We start from the raw sequence: 23,353 nt of genomic DNA on the forward strand, positions 1-23,353 counted from the left end.
GGTGAGCCCCATCAGGGCACGCCCGCGTCCCGGGCCGGCTCTCCGACGGGGGGCGCCCAGGTCGGGGGCGACGCCCGCGTGCACTCCCCGGAGGGTGCCGGGCTGTGTGCCTGTCCGCGTCCGCGTGGGCGGCTCCGCGGCGGAGCGTCCTGGGTCGGTGAGTGTGCGCCCAGCGTGGGCCCGCGTCTGCGTGTGCCGGTCCGCGCCCGCGTGGGTGGCTGCCGGCGGCGGGGCGGCCCCGGGGCACGGCGGGGGGTGCGCCCCGGCGGGCGCCCGGGGTTCGCGCCGCGAGCGGGCGGAGCGCCACGTGCGGAGTCCGGGCGCGTCGCTCTGGGGCGGAGCCAGCCCGGGGCCCCGAGCCCCAGGCCGAGCCCAGGCGGGGCCCGCCCCCGACCCCGCCCCCAGCCCGAGCCCGCGCCGCCCGCCGAGTCCCGGAGCCCGAGCGGAGCGGCCGAGCCGAGACGGCGGCGGCGCCCGTGGGATGCGGGGATCGCGCCCCCGGGGCCGCTGAGCCTGCGCCCGGTGCCCCGAGCCCCGCGCCGAGCCGAGCCCGCGCCGAGCCTCAGCCGCCCATCCCGGGCCCGGGCCGGGGGACCAGCAGGTGAGCGAGCGCCCCCGCGTCCGGGAGCCCCGGCCCGGCCCGAGCCCCGCCGCCTGCCGCCGCCCAACTTTCCTCCCCGAGGGTCGGCGCCTCCAGCCCCTGCGCACCCCCGGCCCTGCCCCGGGTGCGCCCGGCAGTGCCCTCCCCCACCGCTGCCCCCAGGCCGGGAGCGGGAGAAGCAAGGGTGCGGGGGCGCGGGGCTGCAGGGGATTCCCGGGGGGGGCGTCCGAGACCGCGGGGCGCCCCCTCCCCAGCCCTTTCCTTCCGGGTTTCCCCGGGCGCTTTCGAGGGCCGGGAAGGAGGAGCTGCGGCCCCGGCTTCCCGGCGGACCCTGGCGCAGGCTCGGGGAGGGTCTGGGCTTGGGACCCGGATTCCCGAGGCCGGAGACCCCAAGGTCAGAGCGGCGACAGGCGCGCAGTGAGGGCGGCTCCAGAGAGCGGGGAGCCGGCCGAGCGGGGCTGGGAATGGGGGAGGGGCCGCCCCCCTGCTCTGAGCCCCGGCGAGCGCTCCTGTCGGGGTGTCCGCCCTGGGACAAGCTCTCCGCGCGTCCCGACCTGGGAAAGGTCCCTGCGCCCTGAGGGCCAGAGATCTAATATGCGTGTCTTATCTCTGCGCTCTCCCACCATGGAGAGATCTCTGTGCCCTCTGACGCCCTTACGGGCCGCCTCTGGTCTCTGTGCGCCGCGAAGGAGGAGAGATCTCCTTGTGCTCCCAACAAGGGAGGTCTCTGTGCGCTGGGATTAGGGAGAGTTCTCTGCCCCCCTCGAGATCGCTCTGACCCGGGCAGATCCACTCGCCCTGATGGAGGGAGGGAGGTGGCTTTCATCCGCTGTGTTATTTGATCGTCTTTGGTGGCACCGGGAGGAAGCCGTGGTGCCTAGCCTTGTGGAGGCCGGAGGGCTGGAGAGTGGCAGTGGTGGGGGAATGCAGGGGACGAGGCCTGGCCAGAGGCTCGCCTTGCAAACACCTGTTGGAGGCCAGCGCATGGATGAATCAGGAAGCCATGGCTGAGACTGGGGCACGAGTCAGTCTCCTCTCCTTAGAGCCTTGAGACCAGTCCCAGGAGGGCAGAGTGAGTCTCCTCTTAGGGTTCTGGGCTGGCATTTCATCCCCCCACCTGTCTCCCCACCTCCTGCTGACACCCTGGTCACCTTCCTCCCTCTGTGAGCCGGGACAGCGGGTTGGAGGCAGACACACCATATGACCCCCATCATGCGGCACCACCTCAGCCGTCTCCCCGATTCCCACCAAACCCCTCAGGATCTGGAGGGGATCCCAGGTAGCAGAGGCCCAGACCACTGGAAGCCCAGGCCCTTGGCGCTGTCCTCAACTCCCATCTTCTTGCCCTCAACTCCTCCCAGTTGGAATTGGGCAGGTGCACGTGAGTGGGTGGTAATGGAGCTGGAAGGCGGAATGAGGGTGGCACAGGCTGATAGCTCAAACCATGCTGCAGTCACAGGGGCATCGGGAGGGGAGGGTCAAGGGACAGCGAGACTGTGGAACACAGATTTTATGCTAGAGTGTCCAGCCCTGTGCTGAAATGGGACCCACTGAACTTTTAATGTAATCCTATCATCACTGCCATGTTGTACGGGAGGAAACCGAGGCTGAGAGTGGGTCAAGGATTTACCCAAGGTCATCTAGAGAGTCAGTAGGTTTGGCGCACCCCTCAGGGTGAAGATTCCTTGAGAACTACCTCCTAGGGGCCGAAATGACCAGGCCTGACCAAAGAGGATCTGAGCAGAAAGGGAATGGGTTCTCGGGTGCCAAGAACCAGTGTTCAGCCCCATGTGGCCTGGGCAGCTGCTGTGGCCCTAGGGTGCTTGACCCATCTCAGTGTGGTGATCAAAGCTCCTCTGGAAAACTTCCAGGATTGACTCACTCAGCATGAAGATTGAGCTCGGAGGAGTGGTGGGAAGCACCAGAGACAGCTGGGAATTATGGAACAGAGGAGGCTGGTGCCTCAGCCATCCTAGGAGGGAGTCTTGGGAACATCCTGGAACAGTCTCTGGTCAATGGCAGTCTCTGTTCTGTTCACAGGAGGCTAGTTCCCACTGACACTTGGGAAGGTTGTTGGAAAGATGTGCAATGATAAGAAGTGTGGCCCCATAGCCCACCTGAAAGAGGAATGATTACCTTCAGCCAGAAGAGTCAAGAGTATCTATGGAACAAAAAGAACCTTCTACATGGGTTTTGAAGGATGAATAGGAGTTTTCTAGATGGAGATGTTGCAGTCTGGCCATCAGGACCCGCATGTACAGCGCAGATTTGTGAAAGAACGCAGTTGTTAGTTCAGCGACCCGTTGGGTCTCATGGTGTGAGAGAGGGAAGAGCAGACGGAAGCAAAAGCCAAGGTCACAGTCACGGGGGCCCTTGTGAGCTCTACTCAGGAATTGGGAATTTATCCTCAGTAATGGTACTAAAAATAGCTAACATTCACTGAGTGCTTTCTGCCAGCCAGGCATGGCACTAATCACTTTATAAGGGTCATCTCATGAATCCTTGCATCAATCCCGGAGGCGGAGGCCATATAATGACAGTATTGCAGGTGGCGAAACTGAAGGCCCAGAACAGTTAAATCACTTGCTCACTGTCACACATCTATTAAGTAGTGGGTTTGAGCCCAGGTGGGTTTGAGCCCAGGTGTCGATACATCCACTGTAGGCTGCTGTACTATCGTGTCAGTGCAGACCAGGAGTGCCGTCAGAAGTCCTTTAGTTGAGGGAGAGGAATGGTCAGGCTACCACAGGTGGTAGGACCTGTGGCATCCCAACTTTCTTCTCTGTTCAGGGGCGCTTCTCCCAGCCCTCACTTTGACTGCTCATTAAGTGAGATTCCTCACCAGTGCACCACACTGTGAGAGTGAAGTTGAGGTTGGCAGGCTTGATAAGGAACAAAGGAGAAGTGATGGATGTTTCGGGGTTCTGACTGGAACCTCGTACTTCCAGAGAGATATGTCAGCATCTAGCAGAGAGTTGGAGGAGAGGGTCCAGTGTTCAGGCAGGAGACCAGGGCTGGAGGTAGAAACTTGAAATTGTCTGCAGGAGCTGGCCATGGGAGCCATGGCAGTGAATTAGGTTGTCCAGCAACAATGCAGATCAGTGGCCCTCAACCCTGGCCACATTAGCATCACCTGAAAAGCTTTTAAAAATTAAAAAAAAAAAAAAAAACTATGCCCAGGCACCACCCCCCTTAGGTTCTGATTCATTGGACTCTTGGGCATCAGAAATTTTGAAAGCACCCAGGTGATCCTAATGTGGAGAAGAGGGTGCAGAGACAACAGAGTTGAATCCAGAGCCCTGAGGCATTCCCCAACACTCAAAGCCAGAAAAGTCTGCAAAGGAGGCTGAGAAGGAGCAGTTAGAGAGGTGAGAGGCAAGCCAGGAGTGGGAGATGTCACAGAAAACAAGGAGAGAGCACGTCCTGGAGGAAGGGGAGTCTTCTGTTCCTTTCTGCTGAGAGTGAATAAGATGCATTCTGAGAAGTTCATACATAGATTGAAAAGAATGCATAATTTTAAAACAAATGTCCATTAGATTGAGCAACAGCGAGGGTGCTGGTGGCTCCAGGCAATAGAAACTTCCTTAACACCTACAGGATGTGGTGCCCAGCTCAGACTGTTAGTTGTTCAATGAATGAATGAATGAATGAATGAATGAATGAATGAATTGGTGAGAATAGGAGCCAGTCTGGAGTGGGTTCAGGAGTGAGCAGAAGGTGAAGACGTGGAGACAGCATGTGTAGACAGCTCTTTGCAAGAGTTTGATGGTTTAAGAGGGAGGCAGGAGATAGAGGGGAGCTGGCCAGGGGTGAAGTCCAGGGGTGGGGTTGTAGGGAGAGCCCAAAGTGGACTCTAGGCATGTGTGTCCATGCAGTACAGCCACGGGAGGTGGGAAAATACTTTTACTCACAGTGAGGGCCCAGAGGTCTGAGTTGAAGTTGTGCCTCAGAAGGGGCTTTTTGATGGCAGGAACTGTGATTCCTCCTGGGGGCGGGGGACAGGAAAGGGAGAGAGAGATTGCTCTGAGAAAAGTGTTCTAGAAAGCGGTGCCTGGGGACATGTTGAGGTGGTCTAAAGTAGATACCCAGAAATAGAGGGGCTAGGGTAAAACTGCTGTGGCAAACTCTATGAAGGAGGCAGAGAGAGGAGAAGGGATGAGCCAGGGGCAGCCAGTGAGCAGAAACTGGACGCTGCAGAGAGCAGAGCAGGGACGGGGGGACTACAGAGTAAGCCCGGACTGGATGCCCACTGCCTTCTGCCACCCCAGACTGGCCTGGGGTGGTGGTCTGAGGCCGAGTTCAGCTTGGGGTGGTAGGGGAGAGCCTGGATAGGACATTCAGCACCTACTCGTGCCATGGAAGATTCTAGAAGGTGCATAATTCAGATACAATAACTGCTCTCATGAAGTTTACATAATATGGGGGAGAGACAGACTGGATACCACTAAACAAATAGATACAGAAGGCGATTTTAGATCATGACCAGAGCTACGAAGGAAGTAAAACTGGATGATGTGGTAGAGAGACAGGAGTGACTCCACATTGGCAGGGAAGGCCTCTTGAAGGAGGAGACCAAAAAGAGACCTGAACAACAAGAAAGAACCAGGGGTGCTTGGGTGGTTCAATTGGTTAAGCAGCCAACTCATAATTTCCAGGCACTATCTCACAGGTCGCAGGATTGAGCCCTGCATCAGGCCCTAAGTTGAGCCCCACGTAGGGCTCTGCACTCAGTCTCTGCTTGAGACTGTCCCTCTGCCCCTCTCCCCACTCGCAGGCACTCTTTCTTTCTCTAAAATAAATAAATCTGGAAAAAGCAAAACCAAGAAAGAAGCAATCCAGAGGAAATCTGGAGAAAGAATGTCTTATAAAGAGGGAATGGCAAGTGCAAAGGCCCTGAGGCAGTGAAAGTCTCCTGAGACATGGTTGGCTACTGTGGCCAAAGCAGAGAGAATGAGGTGGAGATGGAGAGATTCCATGCCTCAATTTCTAACCCCCTCCCCTTCCATCATCTGCCCCCTTCAGGCTGCCCCTTTTGTTGTGCACAGCTTATACCACTGCCTAGGGCTGGCAGTGGTTCCTGGGGATAAGACTATTTTTAGACACAACTCTTCTCTCCGTGGGCCTAGAACATACCGTGTCTTTTTAAGATGATCAATATGGAATGGGTGCTATTTATAGAGACCCCACGTCAATTCTTAGGACCAGGGACCCTCAAATGGGGGAGAGAGTCCAAGAGCAGGCTTTTCAGGGGCAAGCCCCACAGCTGACACAGCATTGGAGTGATGTGACTCACGGACTCTTTGAAACTTGTGTCACCTCCCCTGGCAGGCCACCCTCACCCCATCCCTGCAGGGTCACAGCCATGGGCTGGGGAGCTGGGTACCCTCAGCTTGCCCACCTCCAACTTCATTTCCTGGAGGAGTGTCTGGTGTGCCCCAAGCCCAACAGAAAATGTAGTGGTTACTGAAGCGAGAGTCCAGTGGGACAGGTCTATGAATCTGTCTTGTCCATTCCTCACCCTGTTTACTACCCTGGATAGGCAGAAAAGGATACCAGGGCCCCGCCGGGCCTGGCAGGTTCACCCCCACGTGAGAGCAAAGGCTGCTCGGGATGGAGGAGATTGTGGTTGGAGTTGGGGGCTCAGCACACATACACACACTCGGTGGGGGTGGGGGTCAGTGTGGCCCGGAGCTGCCAGGGGAGGGTGCCCAGAGGAGGTGTGATTAGAGCCCAGCCATGGCAGGTCACACAGAATTTGGAGAGACGAAAGGGATCGGGGCCTGTTGTGGGGAGAGAACGTGTCTGCTCTGGGGCTGGTGTTTAGTTCGTTCTTCCTCCTCTTCAGCTTCTTCCTGGCTGAGTCTCCAGGGAGGCGGTGGGAAGTGGAGCCCCCACGGGGGTGTTTAAGTAAGTGAACGGACAGAGCCGCTCTCGTGGGGCTGTGTGGCCACGCGAAGGTCCCTGCCCCCCTTGGAGACCCCACTGCCGTCATCCCAGCACACGGGGCCGCGTGTCCCTCGGTGCCGTCCCGGAGGCCGAGCCGGCGCCGTCAGCCCCTGGCCTCAGGGTTACTCGGGCACTCGGGGGCTGCGCTTGGCCCATGTTGCCCCGGCCCCACCCGGGCCTTGCCCAGGCAGTCCCCGTGCTTTCTGGGAATGGATTTTGAACAGCAGAAAGGCCCTTCCTGGCATCAAGAGGGTGGTAAATGCCTTTCTGGCGGGTATTGATTCCTCGAAGTCCTGTGTGAAGGAAGGGCCTGACTCAAGAGGCAGCGCTCAAAGGGATGGCGGGGCAGGGAGTGGTCTAGCTTGAGGCACTGATCTCACTTCTCCGGCTACATTACCCGACCCTCCATCTGGCCAGGCTGGGAGACCTAAGATCGGGAGAAAAATCAGACCTTGGGAGGGACCCTCCCAGCCCCATCAATGCTTCCTGAGTGGCCATCACAGCCCCAGCCTCATCGACCTGGGCCAGCAAGTAACAGGGAAGTGGTCCAAAGAGCCCCTCAGAGCCAAAGAGCCCGCCCTCTGCTGCCCAGCATTGCTGCCTGCCTTGGGACCCAGCCCCGGCAAAAATCCCAGCCCCTGAGTCCATCCCTCTCCAAGGGATACCCAGCTGGTATGGGGGTGTGGGGAGCCAGAGGGGCAGAGGCCTGCCCACTACAGCCAGACTTGAGCTGGGCTGGCCATTTGCAGCGCCAGCCCCACCACCACCACCACCACCACAACCACCACCACAACCACCACCACCCGTGGTGGGTCGATGCAGCACAGACTGCCAGTTAAATAAAGCGACAGCTCGTTGCTAACAAAAGTGGAAACCCAGGGAAAGCCCCCACTCGCTTGCTGAGCTGGGTGCCTGTTAGATGTATAATTGCTGAGTTTCTGTTTCAGGAAATGTCTGAGGGAAGGAGAGAAAAATACTCCCTAAGGATCCCCTGGGGACGTTCGTCCCCAGAGATAGCTGGACTTCAGGTCCTTTCCAGTCCTTGCCTTTTGTGATTGAGTGAAGGACTTGTCCCCGGATGGGTCACGTGCGGTCACAGTGCATTGCAAAGGGAACTCAGATGGCAGTCACCAACAAATACAAAGTAAACGTCTCAGAAGCGTTATGTCGAGAAGAACATTTGACGCAAACAGCCCATGCGTTATGTTTCTATAGATGTGAAGTTCTAGAAAAGGCAAAACTGATCTATGGTGATAGAAATCTGCAGAGTTCACCGGAAGGGGACACTAGGGAACTTTCTGGAGTGGTGGGAAGGTTTACTGCCTTAACTGGAGTGGTAGTAACACAAGTATATGCATTTGTTAAAACTCATTCACCTATACGCCTAAAATCTGTGCTTTTTCATATATATATATATATATATATATATAAAATATATAATACCTCAATTTCAAAAAGTAATGGGGAAAAAGGATTGCACATATGCCTATACTATGTCATGAACACTTTTGTGGCATAGATTTTGGGTATGAGTGGATCGACGTATCTCTCTCTGGGGGCTAAGGGACCCTAAGCCCCCACCGGGTTTCTCTAGGGCAACTCTGTCTCCCTCAGTGCACATAGTAGGTGCTCCATAAGTGCTTCAATTGCCATGGCATCAGTGCACAGTTGCCCTGTGAAGTCCTTTTTTTTTCTTTAGCCCAGGTATTGAGAAAAATGAGTTGAGAGAAATAGGGCTGTAGAGAGGCTTAAGATGCTGACTGCTGTCTCGTGGGCACCTGTGTGCCACCAGGGTGCTTCCTAGGCCACGGGTGAGCACCGTCTTGCCTGACTGTGTGTAGTGTGTAGTGGGTAGAGATGGTCCACAGTCCGGGCAGCCCTGGTTGGTGGAGCCAGCTGTCTGACTTCTGAGTTGTGTGGTCACATCATGGATCACCCAGGTCCCCACCCTGGAGACCCCAGGCCCGTAGGCAGCAGCCCTGGGTCTTGATCACCATCTCAGGGCCTCCCAGCATAATGGCACCGATCCCCTGTGCATGCAGCAGTAAATGGGGTTACAAGGCAGACTCAGGCTTGGGGGGGAAGGGGATGCCACTTGCCCTGTGGAGGGGGCTCTGAATGACCTGGGGAGTTTGCAAATCCCCTGACCTGGCACGGGAAATACCAAACACCACTGAACTCAAGATGATTGAGCCACTTCCGAGCCCCCCATCAGGCTGTCCTTACTGTGGGGAAGGAGGACTTTGAAAAAAGAGAGGCTTTGGCTGAGTCCAGGGCTCGAGCCAAAGGTGCCCCCGCCCCATTCCAGCTCTCCCCTCAGCTCCCACTCCAAATAGAGGGACCTGGTCACAGGGACCCCATTTTATCCTGCCTGGGGAATCACTTCAGCAGAGCAAGCGGGTAGGGTTTTCCTGTCAGCAGAATTAGCCTCGGCTTCAGCCTGAGTGTTGGAATAAATGAGATGCAAATGTATGTAAATGAGGGCATCCCCGGCTTCTGGGGTGGGTGTGTTCGCCTCCAGAAGGGATGGGGGGGATGCTGCAGGACTTCCCCAGATTGGTGGGGGCTGGGCTAGGGACTGGAGAAGGAAAGCCCCCTCGGGATCGGATCGGATCGGGATCGTCCGCCCCAAAGATCGGGATCCGGACTAGACAGAGTTAATGCCTGTGCAGCCTCAAAGGAGTGGAGCCTGCAGGGAGCCGGTTAGCTGAGGCCTTGCACAAGGACGTGCCAATGTGCCTTTGATCTGGGAGCAAGGACCTGAATGCATAGGCCACGAGCACCAGCTGGCACCCCCACTGAGCCTTTGTCCAAGCGGTTACCCTGGGAGAGCCAGGACTGTGCAGATAATTGCCCGGGCTGGAGGGATGCTGTCGACCCCTCCCACTCCCCCCCCTCTCCCCAACCTGTGGCTCGGGGCTGCACTACCACTCCCGGCCGCTGCCCTGAACGGGGTGGCCACTCTCTGGATTGCTGAAGACAACTCTCTTTCAACCTATCCCCAACCCCCACCCCCTCCGTTTCTCTTCCCTCCCCCACCCCCAGGCTTGCCTGAGGCCCAGCCTAATGCAGGTGGAACTCTGTAAGGGTTTAGGGCCTGGCGCTGGGAGGGAATGCCATCCAATAGAGACAGAATGCAAACTACAAATGCAAGTCACATATGCAATTTAAAATTTTCTAGTAGCCGTATTTTAAAAGTCAAAAGAAACAAGTCAGATTAATTTTAACATTTTATTTAACCCGTATATCCAAAATATTATCAGCGTAAATTGTAGTCAGTGTTTAAAAGTTAATAATGAAATAGTTGACATTTGTTACCATACTAAGCCTTCAGAATGGGTGTGGACTATACAACGGCACATCTTGGTGGGCACTAGCCACATTCCAAGTACTCGGTAGCCAGGTGGGCTGGGTGGTTACCCTGTTGGACAGGGCAGTTGAACAGTCCCAGAGCTGGAGAGAAAAACTGCTGGGGAATCATTTCTGACAGAGAAACTGCTGACACTCTGGGCATTGGCAGAAATCGGCCAAGTCTCCCTGGGAGTATCTGCCCACGCGTGGGCATAGGCAGGTCAGCCAGCCAGGCTGCTGAGAGGGAAGACCAGCCTCGGAGGAGGCCAACAGGGCGGGACTCCTAGCTTTGTAGTGGGGATCACAGACGTGCCCCGCCCAGGGGGGGCAGCCCCTCTGTGTCATCAGAGTTAGGAGGCAATGTAGTAGCTTCATGAGACCTGGCTTCAGATAGACTGGGGCTTGCTTACTTAACCTCTAAGCATCAGGTTTCCTTTTGTAAAACGGATAATAATCCCCTCTCCCTAGAATTGTTGCAAGGATGAAATAAGGTGATCACAATAGTGCTTACAGCAGTCCTGGGCACATGGTGAGCACGCGATACTGCTGGAATGGCCCACCCAGCTCATGGTTGAGAAAACCAAGGTCCAGAACGTTGTGACATTGTCCAAGTTCACGGTGTGGCTTAGTGGCTGGGCAATAGGAAGGTTAATGTGGCACTCATTCATTCATTCACCAGGCCCTTAGAGGCACGTCTGTGGGCCAGACTGTGCTTTGGGAGCTCAGAACACAGCTGAAGGGAGAGGCAGGTGTGGAAGTAAATTACTCCATTCTATGATAAAGTGGGTATGGGAATACAAGTGTTCTGGGAATGCAGAGAAGGGAAGGCCAGCCAGGCAGGGAGGGCTGGCTGGGGTGGGCAGCAAGACAGGTTTTTCAGAGGAGGATCCTCTGAGTTGGATCTCGTAGGAAAAAAGTAGTGACAACGACCACAATGATAAGAGCAACTGGCATTCATGAAATAATTCCCATGTGTCAAGCCTGTGTAAGTATTGATAATCTGTGCCTCAGAACAGCCCTGTGAAATTGGTATGATTATTAACCCCATTTTACAAATGGGAAAACTGAGGCAGAAACACATCAGTTGACTTGTCCAAGGACACATGGCAATAAGTGGACCCAGAACCACACAGGCAATCTAACCATGTCCCTACTCCACATAGAAACAGAATACCTTGCAGAGAGGGAATTAGGGAGGCCAAAGGCAGAAGCTGGGCACAGGGCTGGGTTCCCTGGCCCAAGGCATCTCTTCATTGCCCATCTCAGCAAAGCTGAATAGAAATGTCCTTATAAAGCCTCTTTATAAGGCTTTATACGGCTCCATATCATGGAGCCTCTTTGCCGAGGACTGGTCCTTATCTCCTCATCATCACCTGTTGACTTAGGATCCATGACTTTGGGAAGAAAAGTATTCTGTGAAGTCATTTGTAGGACCATGTACACAGTGGGTGCTGATTAAGTGTTCACTGAATAGTCTGATTAATAAAATGAGCCTATGAGTTGAGGTATTAATTAGTTTTAACTCATTCTCCTCAAGGAAAAATGAATTCATTCCTAGTGCCCTCACCTCCACCTGTGGGAAGTGAACCTTCATGGGCACCACACGCTCTCCCCTGAGCCTCTTGCTTTAGGACTGAGGGGCTGTAGGAGGCAGGGCCATGGCGCAGGGGCACAGATGGCCTGAGCCTCCAGGGCAGGAGAGAGGAGCAGGAGCAGAGGAAGCCAGTAGAGATTTTCGAGGAAGCCTAGGAACCACTTCCACAGAGCGCCTTGCATAAATTTACATGGCAAAGAATATTCTTTGCATACTGTGTTTCAGAGGCTGCGATTCCAAGGCGACTGAAATGCTAGAGGTGACTCAGGATGTTGGAGCATGCCTGCCGTGGGATCCCGGAGGGGAATGGTCAGGAAAGCACTGTAAGAAGAGGTTAGGCCAGCCCCTCTTCACCCCGCAGGGCACCAGCCATTCTGGTTTGTCCTGGACGGAAGGGTATCCCCTCTCAGGCTATAGGAATCTTAATGCTGAAACCAGAGAAGTCTGGAGCGTCATGCCCCAACGCTGGACAGTCTCCACAGCTGCACTCTGTCATGTTCCACGTTATAGCATTGTCACCGCTATGGATTGAGCACCAGCTCTGTGCCCCATACATTCAGGAAAATCTTCCTTCAGGAAGGCCAACTGAAGAGTTAGAGGAGGCAAGTCCATAGGGCTCTGGTTTCTGGGCAATCCTAGTGTCCCTCATGGCATCTCCATCCTGTTGTGAATCCCCACATGTACAGGCCAGAGATTCAAGGGGGAGGGGGACCTGACCCTCCCCTCAGAAGAGGTTTTCAGGCTGTTTGGTGAAATCAGACTCCCCCCAGGAACTAACAGAAAGCAGCTGAGACTGGGATGCAGGAAAGGGCTGGATGCCCAGAGGAGGGAGTTCAGTGTGGGTGGGCAACCATAGAAGGTGTCCTGGAGAAGGTGGGGTGGTGAGGAGAGCCTGAGGTAGCCCTGCCATCACACAGGGCAGAGGACAGGGGATGTGTTTGAGGATGGTTGAGACAAGGAGTGGTAGAGTTGCCTGTGGACAATGGAAGGGGAAACGGGGGAGGCCAGTGGCCATGAGATCAGCACAGTCCCAGCTGGGAGAGAAGGCCGGTCCCTGGGAGCAGCAGTGGGAGTGGAGGCTGGGGTGTTTGATGGTGCTTTGAGAGTGCAGCCCTTGTCAGAGGAAAGGATCAGGAGGAAAGAGTTTAAAAAGGAGGGTTCATGGGCACCTGTGTGGCTCGGTGGTTGAGTGAATGCCTTCAGCTCAGGTCGTGATCCCGGGGTCCTGGGATCTAGTCCCACACTGGGCTCCCCGCAGGGAGCCTGCTTCTTCCTCTATGTCTCTGCCTCTCCCTGTTTGTCCCTCATGAGTAAATAAATAAAATCTTAAAAAAAAAAGGAGGGTTCACATTTTGTTTCCCTGAACTCTTGGGAGCCAGCAGAACCTTGGGGGAGATGCCCCCCAGTAACTGGAAATAATAAACTTGGAATAGGATGGAGTCAGGGGCCCCTTGCACTTAAGTCAGGCTGAGAAGAGTGGTCCCTTGGAAGAAGCTGTTTCAGCCCAGGGAAGAGCTAAGGGCCAGTGTAGACGGAGAAGCTGTCCTGGACAGGAGGAGACAGTCGTGGGGGTGTTGCTTCTAGAGGAATGGTCTTGGAATCAGTCAGGCCCAGGCTTCCCCACATGTTGGATCTGTACAAGACAGAGACCCTCTGCTCTACCCCAGCCAGAAGTGGGGCCTCCTCTGGCGATCAGGGGGCCTGTCCCCTAGGCCTGCGGGGTATGGCTGGGCCTGAGCCTGGAGTGTCCTCGGACCGCCCCCCAGCCCCTCCTTACCCTGGCATCACCGGAAACCTTGCAGCCAGGGCTCAGCCAATCTCAGCCACAGACAGGGCGTGGGCCCTGAGCTGCTGAAGGAAGAGCAAGGCTAAAGCCAGGTGCAGGCAGGGAGAGAACAAGGGAGAAAATGGATCCATCCTGCCCGCCCACCACGCACCGCCTTTGGGGCCTGAGACAAAGGACACTCCTGACTGGTTTACTTTGCAACCTGAGGCTGCCTGGCTGCCCGGGCGCAGGGAACTTCCTCTGGGTTCAGAAACCACAGAGTTCTAAGGATTTGGGTGCTCCACTGGAGGCCACTGGGAACAAAACCCTCTCTCGACCTAGGCTCCCCTCGTCAGCACTTCTTTATTAATGTGTTCAATAATAAGATCTAGCAGTGGGTCTAATAAGCATTGCAATTCTTAAGTATCAATAAGCCTTCTTGATATTTGAGATGTTTGCGGCACCTGTCACAGAATAGGAAAATATGTGCAGGTTCTCTTGGTCACAGGCATTGCTAACGCTATCACTTTGCTGCCTGCATTCATAATTGAGGGAAGTGCTCAGTTGCAGTTAGACGTTGGGAAGAGGGAGAAGCGGTTCTTCCTGCCCTGAAGTCTTTTCCATCCGTCCAGGAGGCTGTTAGGAACCCCTGAACTCCGCAGACAAGCAAAGCTATCTATGCTGTTAGCAGTCAAGAAAGAGTGGTTGCCCTTGACCGGGGAGGGTAGTCAGCAACTGGAGGGGAATCCAAGTGTGAGGGACTGGGGACAATTTTTTTCTTGACCCGAGTGCTGTTACCAGGTGTGATTAGTTTGCGGAAATTCGCCCACCTGTACACTTAGGCCCTGTGCACCAATCTGCATGAATCATTGATTTCAATACACATTTTGAAACCACCTTTACTAGAATAGACGTATATGCAGGTGTAAGCTTGTATGTGCATGCACCTTCTCTCTCTCTCTCTCTCTCTCTTACACACACACACACACACACACACACACACACACACACACACAGTATATGCCGGTGAGCCTCTGCAGGTCCATGAGCATACACGTGTCTCCAGAACCCTTGCAGGCATGTGGACACAGATGGATACAGTGAGACAGAGAACACTATTTTTAGGAAATAATTCCAAGCCAAAGAGGAGGCTTCCTGATTTACTTGACTAGTGATTGCTGATGGTGGAGCGAATTGCCCTGAAAGGGCTGTTGTCATCCAGACTGGCTTTTTTTTTTTTTTTCTTTCTTCTTTTTTAAGTAAAGCCTAATGACTTTGTTGTTTTTATAAAAATAATACAAGATCAGCATAAGCAATTCAAGCACTGAAGAAAAGGGCAAAAAAGAAAGTGTAAAATTACCCAAATGTTTATCGGTGGAGGAAAAAAAAAGTCACCATTCACATTTGGTGATGAGTGTTACAGACACCTTTCTTGCTCACTCAAAGATGGAAGCTAGACAGGGACATGCTTTTACAAAATGAGAGCTTACTCCCCCACCTGCTATTTTTAACAGAGATGTTCCTTTAACTTGACTTGAATGAAACAGAGGAACAAGACCCTGAGGGATGGAGTGGTTCTTAAAGTGCTAGGTCCTAGGACCTCTCCTCTGACTTGCCTTCACGCATTCCTTGCTGCACTTCCCTGGGGACTGGAGGAGCCCTCTTGAGGTCTGGCTGTGTTGTGCTTGCTCACTGTTTACCTGTCACCTGGCCAGGTGCCTGCCTCACAGCAATCCCGGGCCTGGGCCCTTTGAAGCTGTGTGCAAGGGTCGGTGTGGCAGATCCCTGGGGTCACTGGTGACATGTTTCACGGGAGTGAGATCAAGGCAAAGCCTGCCTTTGGTTGACGGAAAGGGATTCTGTCCTGGCAGAGATCTCCAACAGGTGTCCACCCTGCCCTCTTGAGCTGGTGCCCGGCCATTCCTGGGTTTGATGTGGTAATTAGCGACACCGCCTCTCCCTTCCCGGTGGTGTCCCAGTCAGGAGCTGTGTCTGCCACATCCTGTTTTGTTGGGACAGTCAGGAGCACATTCTTTGGTCTCCATGTCATAGCAGAGCATGTTCACACCAGGTCCTGGATCGTTTGAGGCCACTGGGGCCCACATTCTCCCGGTTTGGCATCACATGTGTGTGCTGGTTGGATGCCCCAGTGGACGGTGGTGACTATTTTCTGGTTCTGCTGTCACTTGGTATCAGCTCTCATTTGTTCAGATGGGGGAGGAGGGGATCAAGTGGAGAGGTGTGAAGAGTCCACGATTCTCTGAATTTCCCATTTTTTGGAAGGATGCCCATCCTGGGGATTTGAGGAGGGTCCTCTCAGCAGGGCTTTATCACCCGTGTGTACCCCAGGGTAGCATCTGGATGACAACTCCAAAATTGTTACCCTGTTGTTTCCAAAAACCCATGGGATTTACCTGGGTCTCGTTGGGCGGACACAGATGCCCTTCATGTGTTGGTACCTCCGTGCCCCAAGTAAAGTCTGGGCACCCTCCCCCTGCAGGCAGATGGTGCAGTGGGGAGACAGACAGAGTATCCCCCACCCTTTGCCCCACCGCCCAGGTTGTATTTGCCCAGAAAAGAAGTGGGTGCTTTTGGGTGCTGGCCCAGGAGGCCTCTGATCACCTTCCACAGGCCCCAGGGTTTCCTATAGAAGGGATGAGCTTGAGAGCAGGGGTGGCACTGGGTACCTTCTAATGCCTTTCCCTCACCTACATAATCTTCATCATTCCTACCATCATTCATTTGCTCAGGACCAGCCTTGCCAAGGATCTGGGATAAAAAGATGACGGGTCCCAGACCTGCCCCAGCGAGTGTCCCTCCTAGTCCAGAGACTGTCAGTACCTTTGTGGCTTGGTTAAAGAACCAAGAGGTGCAAATGTTCACTTTTGGGTTGAGTAGGGCAGAACAGAGGACTTGAGCAACACAGCCACTCTTGCCTACTTGCCATCAGATGTGCTCATAGGGATGGGAAGGGGACCATCTTTCGGGTCCCCACGCAACCCATAGCCTGGAGGACCTTGGGTTTGCCCAGGCCCGTGTCGGCCAGGTGTGCCCCTGGAGAGGTTGGGAACCGTGGCCTGGACCGTCTGGGCAGACCTCGTCCTTCCTCCACCAGCACAGCCCCTCCCCAGCAGGTGTGGCCACCCTGCCCCCTGGGCCTGGACATAGCATCACGCACTGCGTCTGTGTTTTCTGGCTTCCCCACAGGCCACACGAGGACTGCCGGTGCCCCAGAAGCAGGATGAGAAGATGGCAGACTTCCTGTTACCTCGGGGCACCAGCAGCTTCCGCAGGTTCACCCGGGAGTCCCTGGCGGCCATCGAGAAGCGCATGGCAGAGAAGCAAGCCCGAGGCTCAGCCGCCTCGCAGGAGAGCCGGGAAGGGCTGCCCGAAGAGGAGGCTCCCCGGCCCCAGCTGGACCTGCAGGCCTCCAAAAAGCTGCCAGATCTCTATGGCAACCCGCCCCGAGAGCTCATCGGGGAGCCCCTGGAGGACCTGGACCCCTTCTATAGCACCCAAAAGGTGACTGCCGCCCACCTCCCTGCCCACACCTTCCTGCAGCTCCCCTGTCAGCGCAGCAGATAGGGAGAAGGCCTCGCCTCCATATGGGGCTGTGTTTGGGGTGGGCTCCCTGGGCTCTGGGGGAGTGAGTCATTGGGGATCTGTATTCCAATCATTTTAATTTTATTCCAGAATAAAAGCCAGAATTACGCAGCCTGATATGGTTTGGTATTAGAAGAGAAGAAGCGGGCAAGCACAGTTGAATCTTGCCTCCTTGTGGTGTGCCTTCTGTGGGAGTCCTCTGCCGTTAGACTTTCCCCTTGGGCAGACTCCTCCCGTCCTGCAGGGCTGGCAATTTGGATTTGAGTCCTAAGTCCGGTCTTGAGTTGAGTGTGGGCTCCAGAGCACAGCACGTGGTCCCCTCTCCTACTCGGGACAGCATGTAGCCCACACCCTCCTGCCTGGAGAATTCGCTGGGTGCTGGCTGTGCCTGGGTAGCTCAGGCTGGGGCGGTAGCAGCAGCTGCTGGGCCTTGCAGGTGGTCTTGAGTCTGTGAAGGCCAACAGGAGGCCTGAGAGGGGTGAGGAGGGAGCTCATTCTGCCATCGTCCTCCTGGGTGTAGGGAGAGGAAGCAGCTTTTGAGCACCAGGCAGGGCGACTCAGGCTTTCTTCCAGCAGGGATTTCCACCTAGGAGGTGAATTCCCCTACCTGGGTGCCCTGCCCTGGCCTCACCTCTCAGGCCACAGGGCTCCTGCAGAGGCCCGGTGCCTAGCCGGTTGCCCATACTTCTGGGCCTCACTGCTGGAGGGAGGAGGGTTTGCATCTGGTGGAGGCATTTCCCCAGAAGGCCAGGTACTGAGGAAGAAGGTAGCTCCTCACAGCACTGCAGTCAGTACCAAGGCCTGGAAAACGCTGGCAGGCAGACCGGGTCGGTGCTCACAAGGCAAGTGTGGGCATGCGGCAGTGTGAATCTTGTGTGTCCGTATCACCAGGCGCCTGAGTATGTGACCGTGCTGTAAGACTGAAGTTAGACCAAGAGCCTAGGGGGGAGGGGTACACCATTGTCTCTGTGTGTGATGGGAGTGGGTGTGGGCATGAATGTGAGTGGCTAAAGGGAGAGCCCACCCAATCTATACACACAGGTGGGAGCAGAGATCTTGAACCTGGTTGTGCTTCCCCTTGGTTCAGGTGATGCAGGTGGGGTTGAGGTCAGGGCCGGGGGTTACCGTTGGGGTCAGAGTGAGGCCAGAAGCTGGGATTAGTCAGGGTAGATAGGCCTAGGTCATGGTGGGTCACAGCTAGAAGAATTAGGGTCAGAGTGAAGGTCAAAGCTGGTGGCCAGTCCAGCTTTCAGTGGCCAGTCAGAGTGACAGCTACGTTAGAGTCAGCTGGGACAGGCGGAAGGCATGGCAGGAGGACCCAACTGAGGATGGAGTCAAGGCAGGGCTAGGCTTTTGGGGGCTGGTGGCAGTTGAGCCTAGAAGCAGTCAGGGACCCTGTTTTCTAACCCTGTGATCAGGAATACTTGAACCATGGCCCAGGCATGACTCTGGCCTCTAACCTTCTGACTCTTCTTGCTGACCCCTGACCACATTGCCCCACGTCCCAAGGGGTGACACAGGCAGAGCTTTTGGTCTTGATATATCCAGTCAGCTGATCTCCCCAGCTCAGATTAAATAGAACTTTGTCTCACTAGCTCAGCCTTTAGAGAAGCACAACCCCAGAGCCATGCCACCTCAGCTGTGCCAGCCTTAGCCTGGGGAGCTGGGGAGGCACTGGTAGCTCAGCCCCCAGCACCTCCTGTCCAGTCCCAGGCCCCATTGTGCTGAGTGGACTGCGTCTTCTGGAAGCTTGGGGAGAAAGCCCACCTTGGGCTGCTTAAGATCCTCCCAGGGGGAGACCCTAGGTCATCTCCTCTGGGATGGGCTAGGGTTGACACTTGCCCTGGACCCAGAGAGACAGGGCCTCAGAGAAAGCTTCTCTCTCCTGGACTGGGGTCTACATTTTCCCCTCCCTACCACTCACCTGTTAGTCTTCTCTGCTGACCCAACTCCCTAACTAGCCCATCACTCCCCAGCAGGCAGGAAGGGCTCAAAAGGGTGGAGGGGAAGGAGCGGGCATCAGCCACATCCTGGCCTCTCCTGGGAAAATAATCTCAGCTAGGATCATGAGAGGCCCCCCTCTTGTCAGGACTGTAATTTTGAAACTAAACTCAGTCCCACCCAGCCTGACATTCCCCTAAACTTGACCTTATCCCACTACAGCCATGGGCAACACTGTGAGCCACCGCTGACCTGCGGAACGGGCTGGCTGCCCTCCCTTGTCCTTTCCCCCTCTCTCAATCCCTCTCTTCCTTCCACCCAACCCTTAGCTAGGGTTCCACGGCTCAGAGCCAACAGCTGCCCCCCAAAATCCTCTCTCCACAGGGGTCTATGGGCTCCTGCCCCAACCTAAAGCAGCTCTCTGTTCACAGACCTTCATCGTGCTGAATAAAGGCAAGACCATATTCCGCTTCAGCGCCACCAATGCCTTGTATGTCCTCAGTCCCTTCCACCCTGTCCGGAGAGCGGCCGTGAAGATTCTGGTTCATTCATATCCTTTGCAGTGAGTCCCTGCCACGAGTTTCCTCTGGGCCCCACACGGGGGTGGGAAGGGTGTTTAGGGCCAAGAGCAGTGCCCATCCCTGTGGACCATCCAACACGGTCATCACCTAGTGGCTGGTTGGAAATGTAGGCTCTTGGACGTGCAGACCTGCCAAATAAGCATCTGCATCTCAGCAACATCCCAGGGGATTCTTGGGCACATGAAAGTTGGGGGAAACCCTGCTTCTTCAGTAGAGACACATCCTAGAAGCCAGTCTGCTGAGGATCCCAGAGGACAGGAGGTCTGTCAGTGTCCCCCGGCTCTGCTTTGGCTCCAAAGTCCCCTCCCACCGCCTCCTCCCCATCCCCTTGCAGGGACCTCGGGCAGGTCACTGGGGCTCAGCCAAGGAGAAGCCACTTCCCAGTAAAGAGACCTCTGGTTTATTCATATGTGGGCATCCTTCAAAGGAGGCAACACTTGCTTTTTGATTAGGTGTTGACAAAATGTTTGCAGTTTCAGAGTTATCTCAAAGAACTCTGGTTAGCGTTAAATTATATAAACCGCAGCCTAAAAAAGCTGCCGGCTGGGGAGGAGCGGCCCCTGAGTGCTGCAGTTTGACAAGGGACAGGACTGGCCTTTGGGCCCTCAGGGGGCCTCATTCAGGCCACGTGGGACGTGGGATGTGGGACGGGGTGCCAGCACCCAATCACGGCTGCTCTGCGGCCTTCAGAAAAGGGGCCCCCCAGATGGGGAGGCGGGGAGACGGGTGTCTGCATGCAGCCAGAGGCGTCTGTGTCTCCCTGCGCGGGCCTGGGCAGCCTCCCTTCGGCTGGCAGCTGGCTGGGCTGTTAATTGAATCAATGCCGCTGGGCTCTGCAGCATGATTAGCCATGGGTGTGGCAGGCTGCCCACGGTCGCCCCTCAGATCCCCACTCTGGTTGGACCTTTCCGGAGGCCAAGGCAACGACCCATCAACCTCCGAGGAGGGCAGGAGGCTTCAGGAAAACAGCTGCCCCATGAGGAGCTAAGTGACGCAGGCAGATGCTGACAGCTCAGGGGCTTTTTCTGTCCAGGCGGGGATGAAGGATGCCCCTTCCTGGTTCCCTGCCCACCTGTGCCCAGTCCCTGATCCTCACTGCAGGGGTTAATTGGAGGGGCTCAGTGCCAAACTTGTTCTCTGCACGTAGATGCTCTGTCCCGTCTTCTGGCTTGCTCCTGCCTTCCTTGGGGGGTTCCTGAGATGTGTGTGTGCAGGGCAAGTCCCACATGCTGCCATGGCTGTGGGAGCAGCAGGGTGGCTCTAGGGGGGGCAGACACCGTGGGGAGGGGCTCTATTCAGGGGGCAGCCTGGGGTTCATAGCTACATCTTACTTTGTGAGTCAAGAGTAGTTCTAGATTGAATTTTGAGCCATTCTGCAAATGTTCCTAAGCACTTAGCCTGGCACCCTGGGTATATGGAGCTGAATAAGACCCTGTCTTTGCCCCTTTGGGAATTTTGCAGTCCCCTAAGAGCGATAAGACCTCTACAAGAATAGTTGTCATTCCTGCCAGCGTGTGGGCACAGCCTGGTGAGGACGGCATGGCGGGAGAAGGAAAGGCCAGCCTTCTCACTTGGTCTAAGCTGTCTCCACCTCACTCCAAGGGCGTGGCCTCCCTGAAAGCATGCTCCTCCTCCCACCTGGGGCTTCTCCTCCAGGTATCTAACCAACCCAGCACTGTTTGGCAGCCGCGGCAGCCCCCAGGGATGCAGCGGCAGCCCCAGGATTCCAGCAGGGCCCTGGACTGGGCCGGGGTGGGGGCAGCCAGATGAAGCCACCCTAACTGACATCCCCAGCCTGGCCAGAGGATCCACTGAGCAGTGGCTGAGGCTGTGTGGGGCTGGCCCCGCCTGCCCACCCCACCACCTGCTGCCCCCGGCGCAACCCACCCTGAGGCCTCAGAGCTGGCCTGTGTTCCCCAGGGCAGCGGCCCCAGGGAGGTGGCTTGTCATGGTTGAGGCCCTGCAGTGGGCTCCCAGGGGCTGCCTTGACACTCCACGGCCTGGGATTGGGAGCACTCCGCTGGCCCTCAACAGCGCCCCTTAGTGGTCTCGGGGGGCAATGGGGGAGAGGAAGGGTCTATATCTTGGGTTGCGGGGGAAGGTTTGGGAGCAGCCCCTCTGTGCCCTTGAGCCTTGCCATTCAAAGTGTAGCACATAGACCAGTAGCAGCAGTTTCGTGAGGCTCTTGTAAGAATTGCAGAATCTCGGGCCCCACCCCAGAGCCTGCATTTTTGCAAGGATCCCACAATCCGAGCACACACCACCCTGGGCAGTTGTTAGCAGCTGTCCTTTTGTGAGGATCACCTTAGGCTCACCTGGGCAGTTTATTTAAAATGTAGATTCCTGGCCCTTACCAGACCAGAAGCTCCAGTGTGAAGCCTAGGAATCCCCAAACTGTCCGCGCATTTTTTTTTTCTTAATTGAAATATAATTCACGTACCACACAACCTACCGTTTTTAAGCGTACAATTGAGTAGATTTTAGTATATTCCTATGGTGGCGCAACCATCACCACTCTCTAATTCCAGAACATATCATCACCCCAAAAAGGAATCCCGTGCCCATTATCAGTCGCTATGAATTTTGAATGCATACAGATTCTGTGCTTCAAATAATGAACTTTCACTCTGCTTACATTCTCTTGTATGGTGGTGGGGAAAAAAAGCCCACATAACATAAAATTTACTATCCTAGCCATTTTGAAGTGTACAGTTGAGTGGTGTTTACTATGTGCATATTGTCATGTAGCAAATCTCCAGCACTTTTGCATCTTGCAAAACTGAAAATCTTTACCCATGATTAGCTTACATTTTCATATCCATTCAGACACCTCCTGAGCCACACATGCAGTTATGTGCTAGGCCCTTTGGAGAGGGCAAGGGGCCAAAGACAAATTTAGGAAGGAGCAGGAGGGCCGCGCCTGCTCTCAAGGAAGAAAACCCACTCACTACTAATGATGCAGGCACTCACGGCGACATGCTAGTGGCTTTTTCTCTGTGCTCCATGCTTGCAGTGCATCCCTGGGAAGTGGCCTAAAAAGTAAATATGGGTATGTAGAATTATTTTTTCCAATGTATTTTTGTTATAATCCTGCAGAATGTGTTCCTGCCAGGATTAAATAAAAGAAACCAACTGAACTCCCAATTCCACTGCAGTCACATTCAGAGAGGCCTCACGTTCACACGGAGCAGCTTTCTGCCTTCCTGGGTGCACAGGATCTGTTCACAAAATCCACCCACGTTTCTCTAGCAGATTCAAATGGGCAATCAAACCACATGTTTGTGTGTGTTTGTGTGAGTGTGTGTGTGTATGTGTGCATGTTCATTGAATGGCACAAATATATGAAAATGCCCCCCACGGCATCCCCTCTGTTTGCGAGCATTTCTTTTTTTTGACTCCTTGGGATCCAAAAACAGGCAGGCCAAGTTTCAGGCATTCCCCACTTGCCCCCATGCAGGCAGTCCTTACTGGCATTTTCATAATGAGGCTGGGAGTGGGTGTTGGGGCACAATGACACCACAGGATTGAAGATGTTCAGCTGAGCTCCCACCTAGAGAGCTGGCCTTTGCCTCTGCCCATACATGGGGCCAGCTCAGTCATCAACCTGAGACTGCCAGGCAGTGCAAACAGGTGTGCCCTGGCCTGGGGTACACTTGACTCATCTCTCTGGTATTGGCCTACTGCTGAGCTCCATGGGGGACCTGGGGATGCTTTGAGCAGAATCATGCACCTCTAGGTAGGAGGACACCTACAGGAATGACCATCCATGGGGTCAAGAGAGCCAAGCAGGGCTTCCAGCAGTCAAGGACCCCCAGAGTCTAGAGTTTGCTGCACCTTCCAGCACTCAAGGGCCTCCAGAGTCTAGAGTTTGCTGCACCTCACCTTAACCTGTTACTATGTCTAGAAAAGGCAGGCAGCTCCTGTCATTTCCCAGGATGGGCCCCAGGCCCTGGCTGGCAGCACTTAGAAGG

At 55.1% G+C, this 23,353-nt stretch overlaps 1 protein-coding gene across 2 annotated transcripts in view; it reads left to right on the forward strand.

Moving 5' to 3' along the window:
• The first annotated feature begins 484 nt into the window (after nucleotides 1–484).
• Nucleotides 485–23,353, forward strand: part of SCN5A (sodium voltage-gated channel alpha subunit 5) — a 96,008-nt gene continuing 73,139 nt past the window's right edge. Inside the window, exons 1-3 of one of the 2 annotated variants that reach the window (XM_072793309.1) lie at nucleotides 485–601; nucleotides 16,465–16,779; nucleotides 19,233–19,351. In XM_072793309.1, coding sequence (XP_072649410.1) covers nucleotides 16,507–16,779; nucleotides 19,233–19,351 — 392 coding nt within the window. In that variant the 5' untranslated portion in view covers nucleotides 485–601; nucleotides 16,465–16,506. The remainder of the gene's footprint in view (nucleotides 602–16,464; nucleotides 16,780–19,232; nucleotides 19,352–23,353) is intronic. The other variant, XM_072793310.1, reaches the window with a different exon arrangement.

Source organism: Canis lupus, chromosome 22, assembly GCF_048164855.1.
Source record: "Canis lupus baileyi chromosome 22, mCanLup2.hap1, whole genome shotgun sequence".
In the NCBI taxonomy this organism is placed as follows: domain Eukaryota; kingdom Metazoa; phylum Chordata; class Mammalia; order Carnivora; family Canidae; genus Canis; species Canis lupus.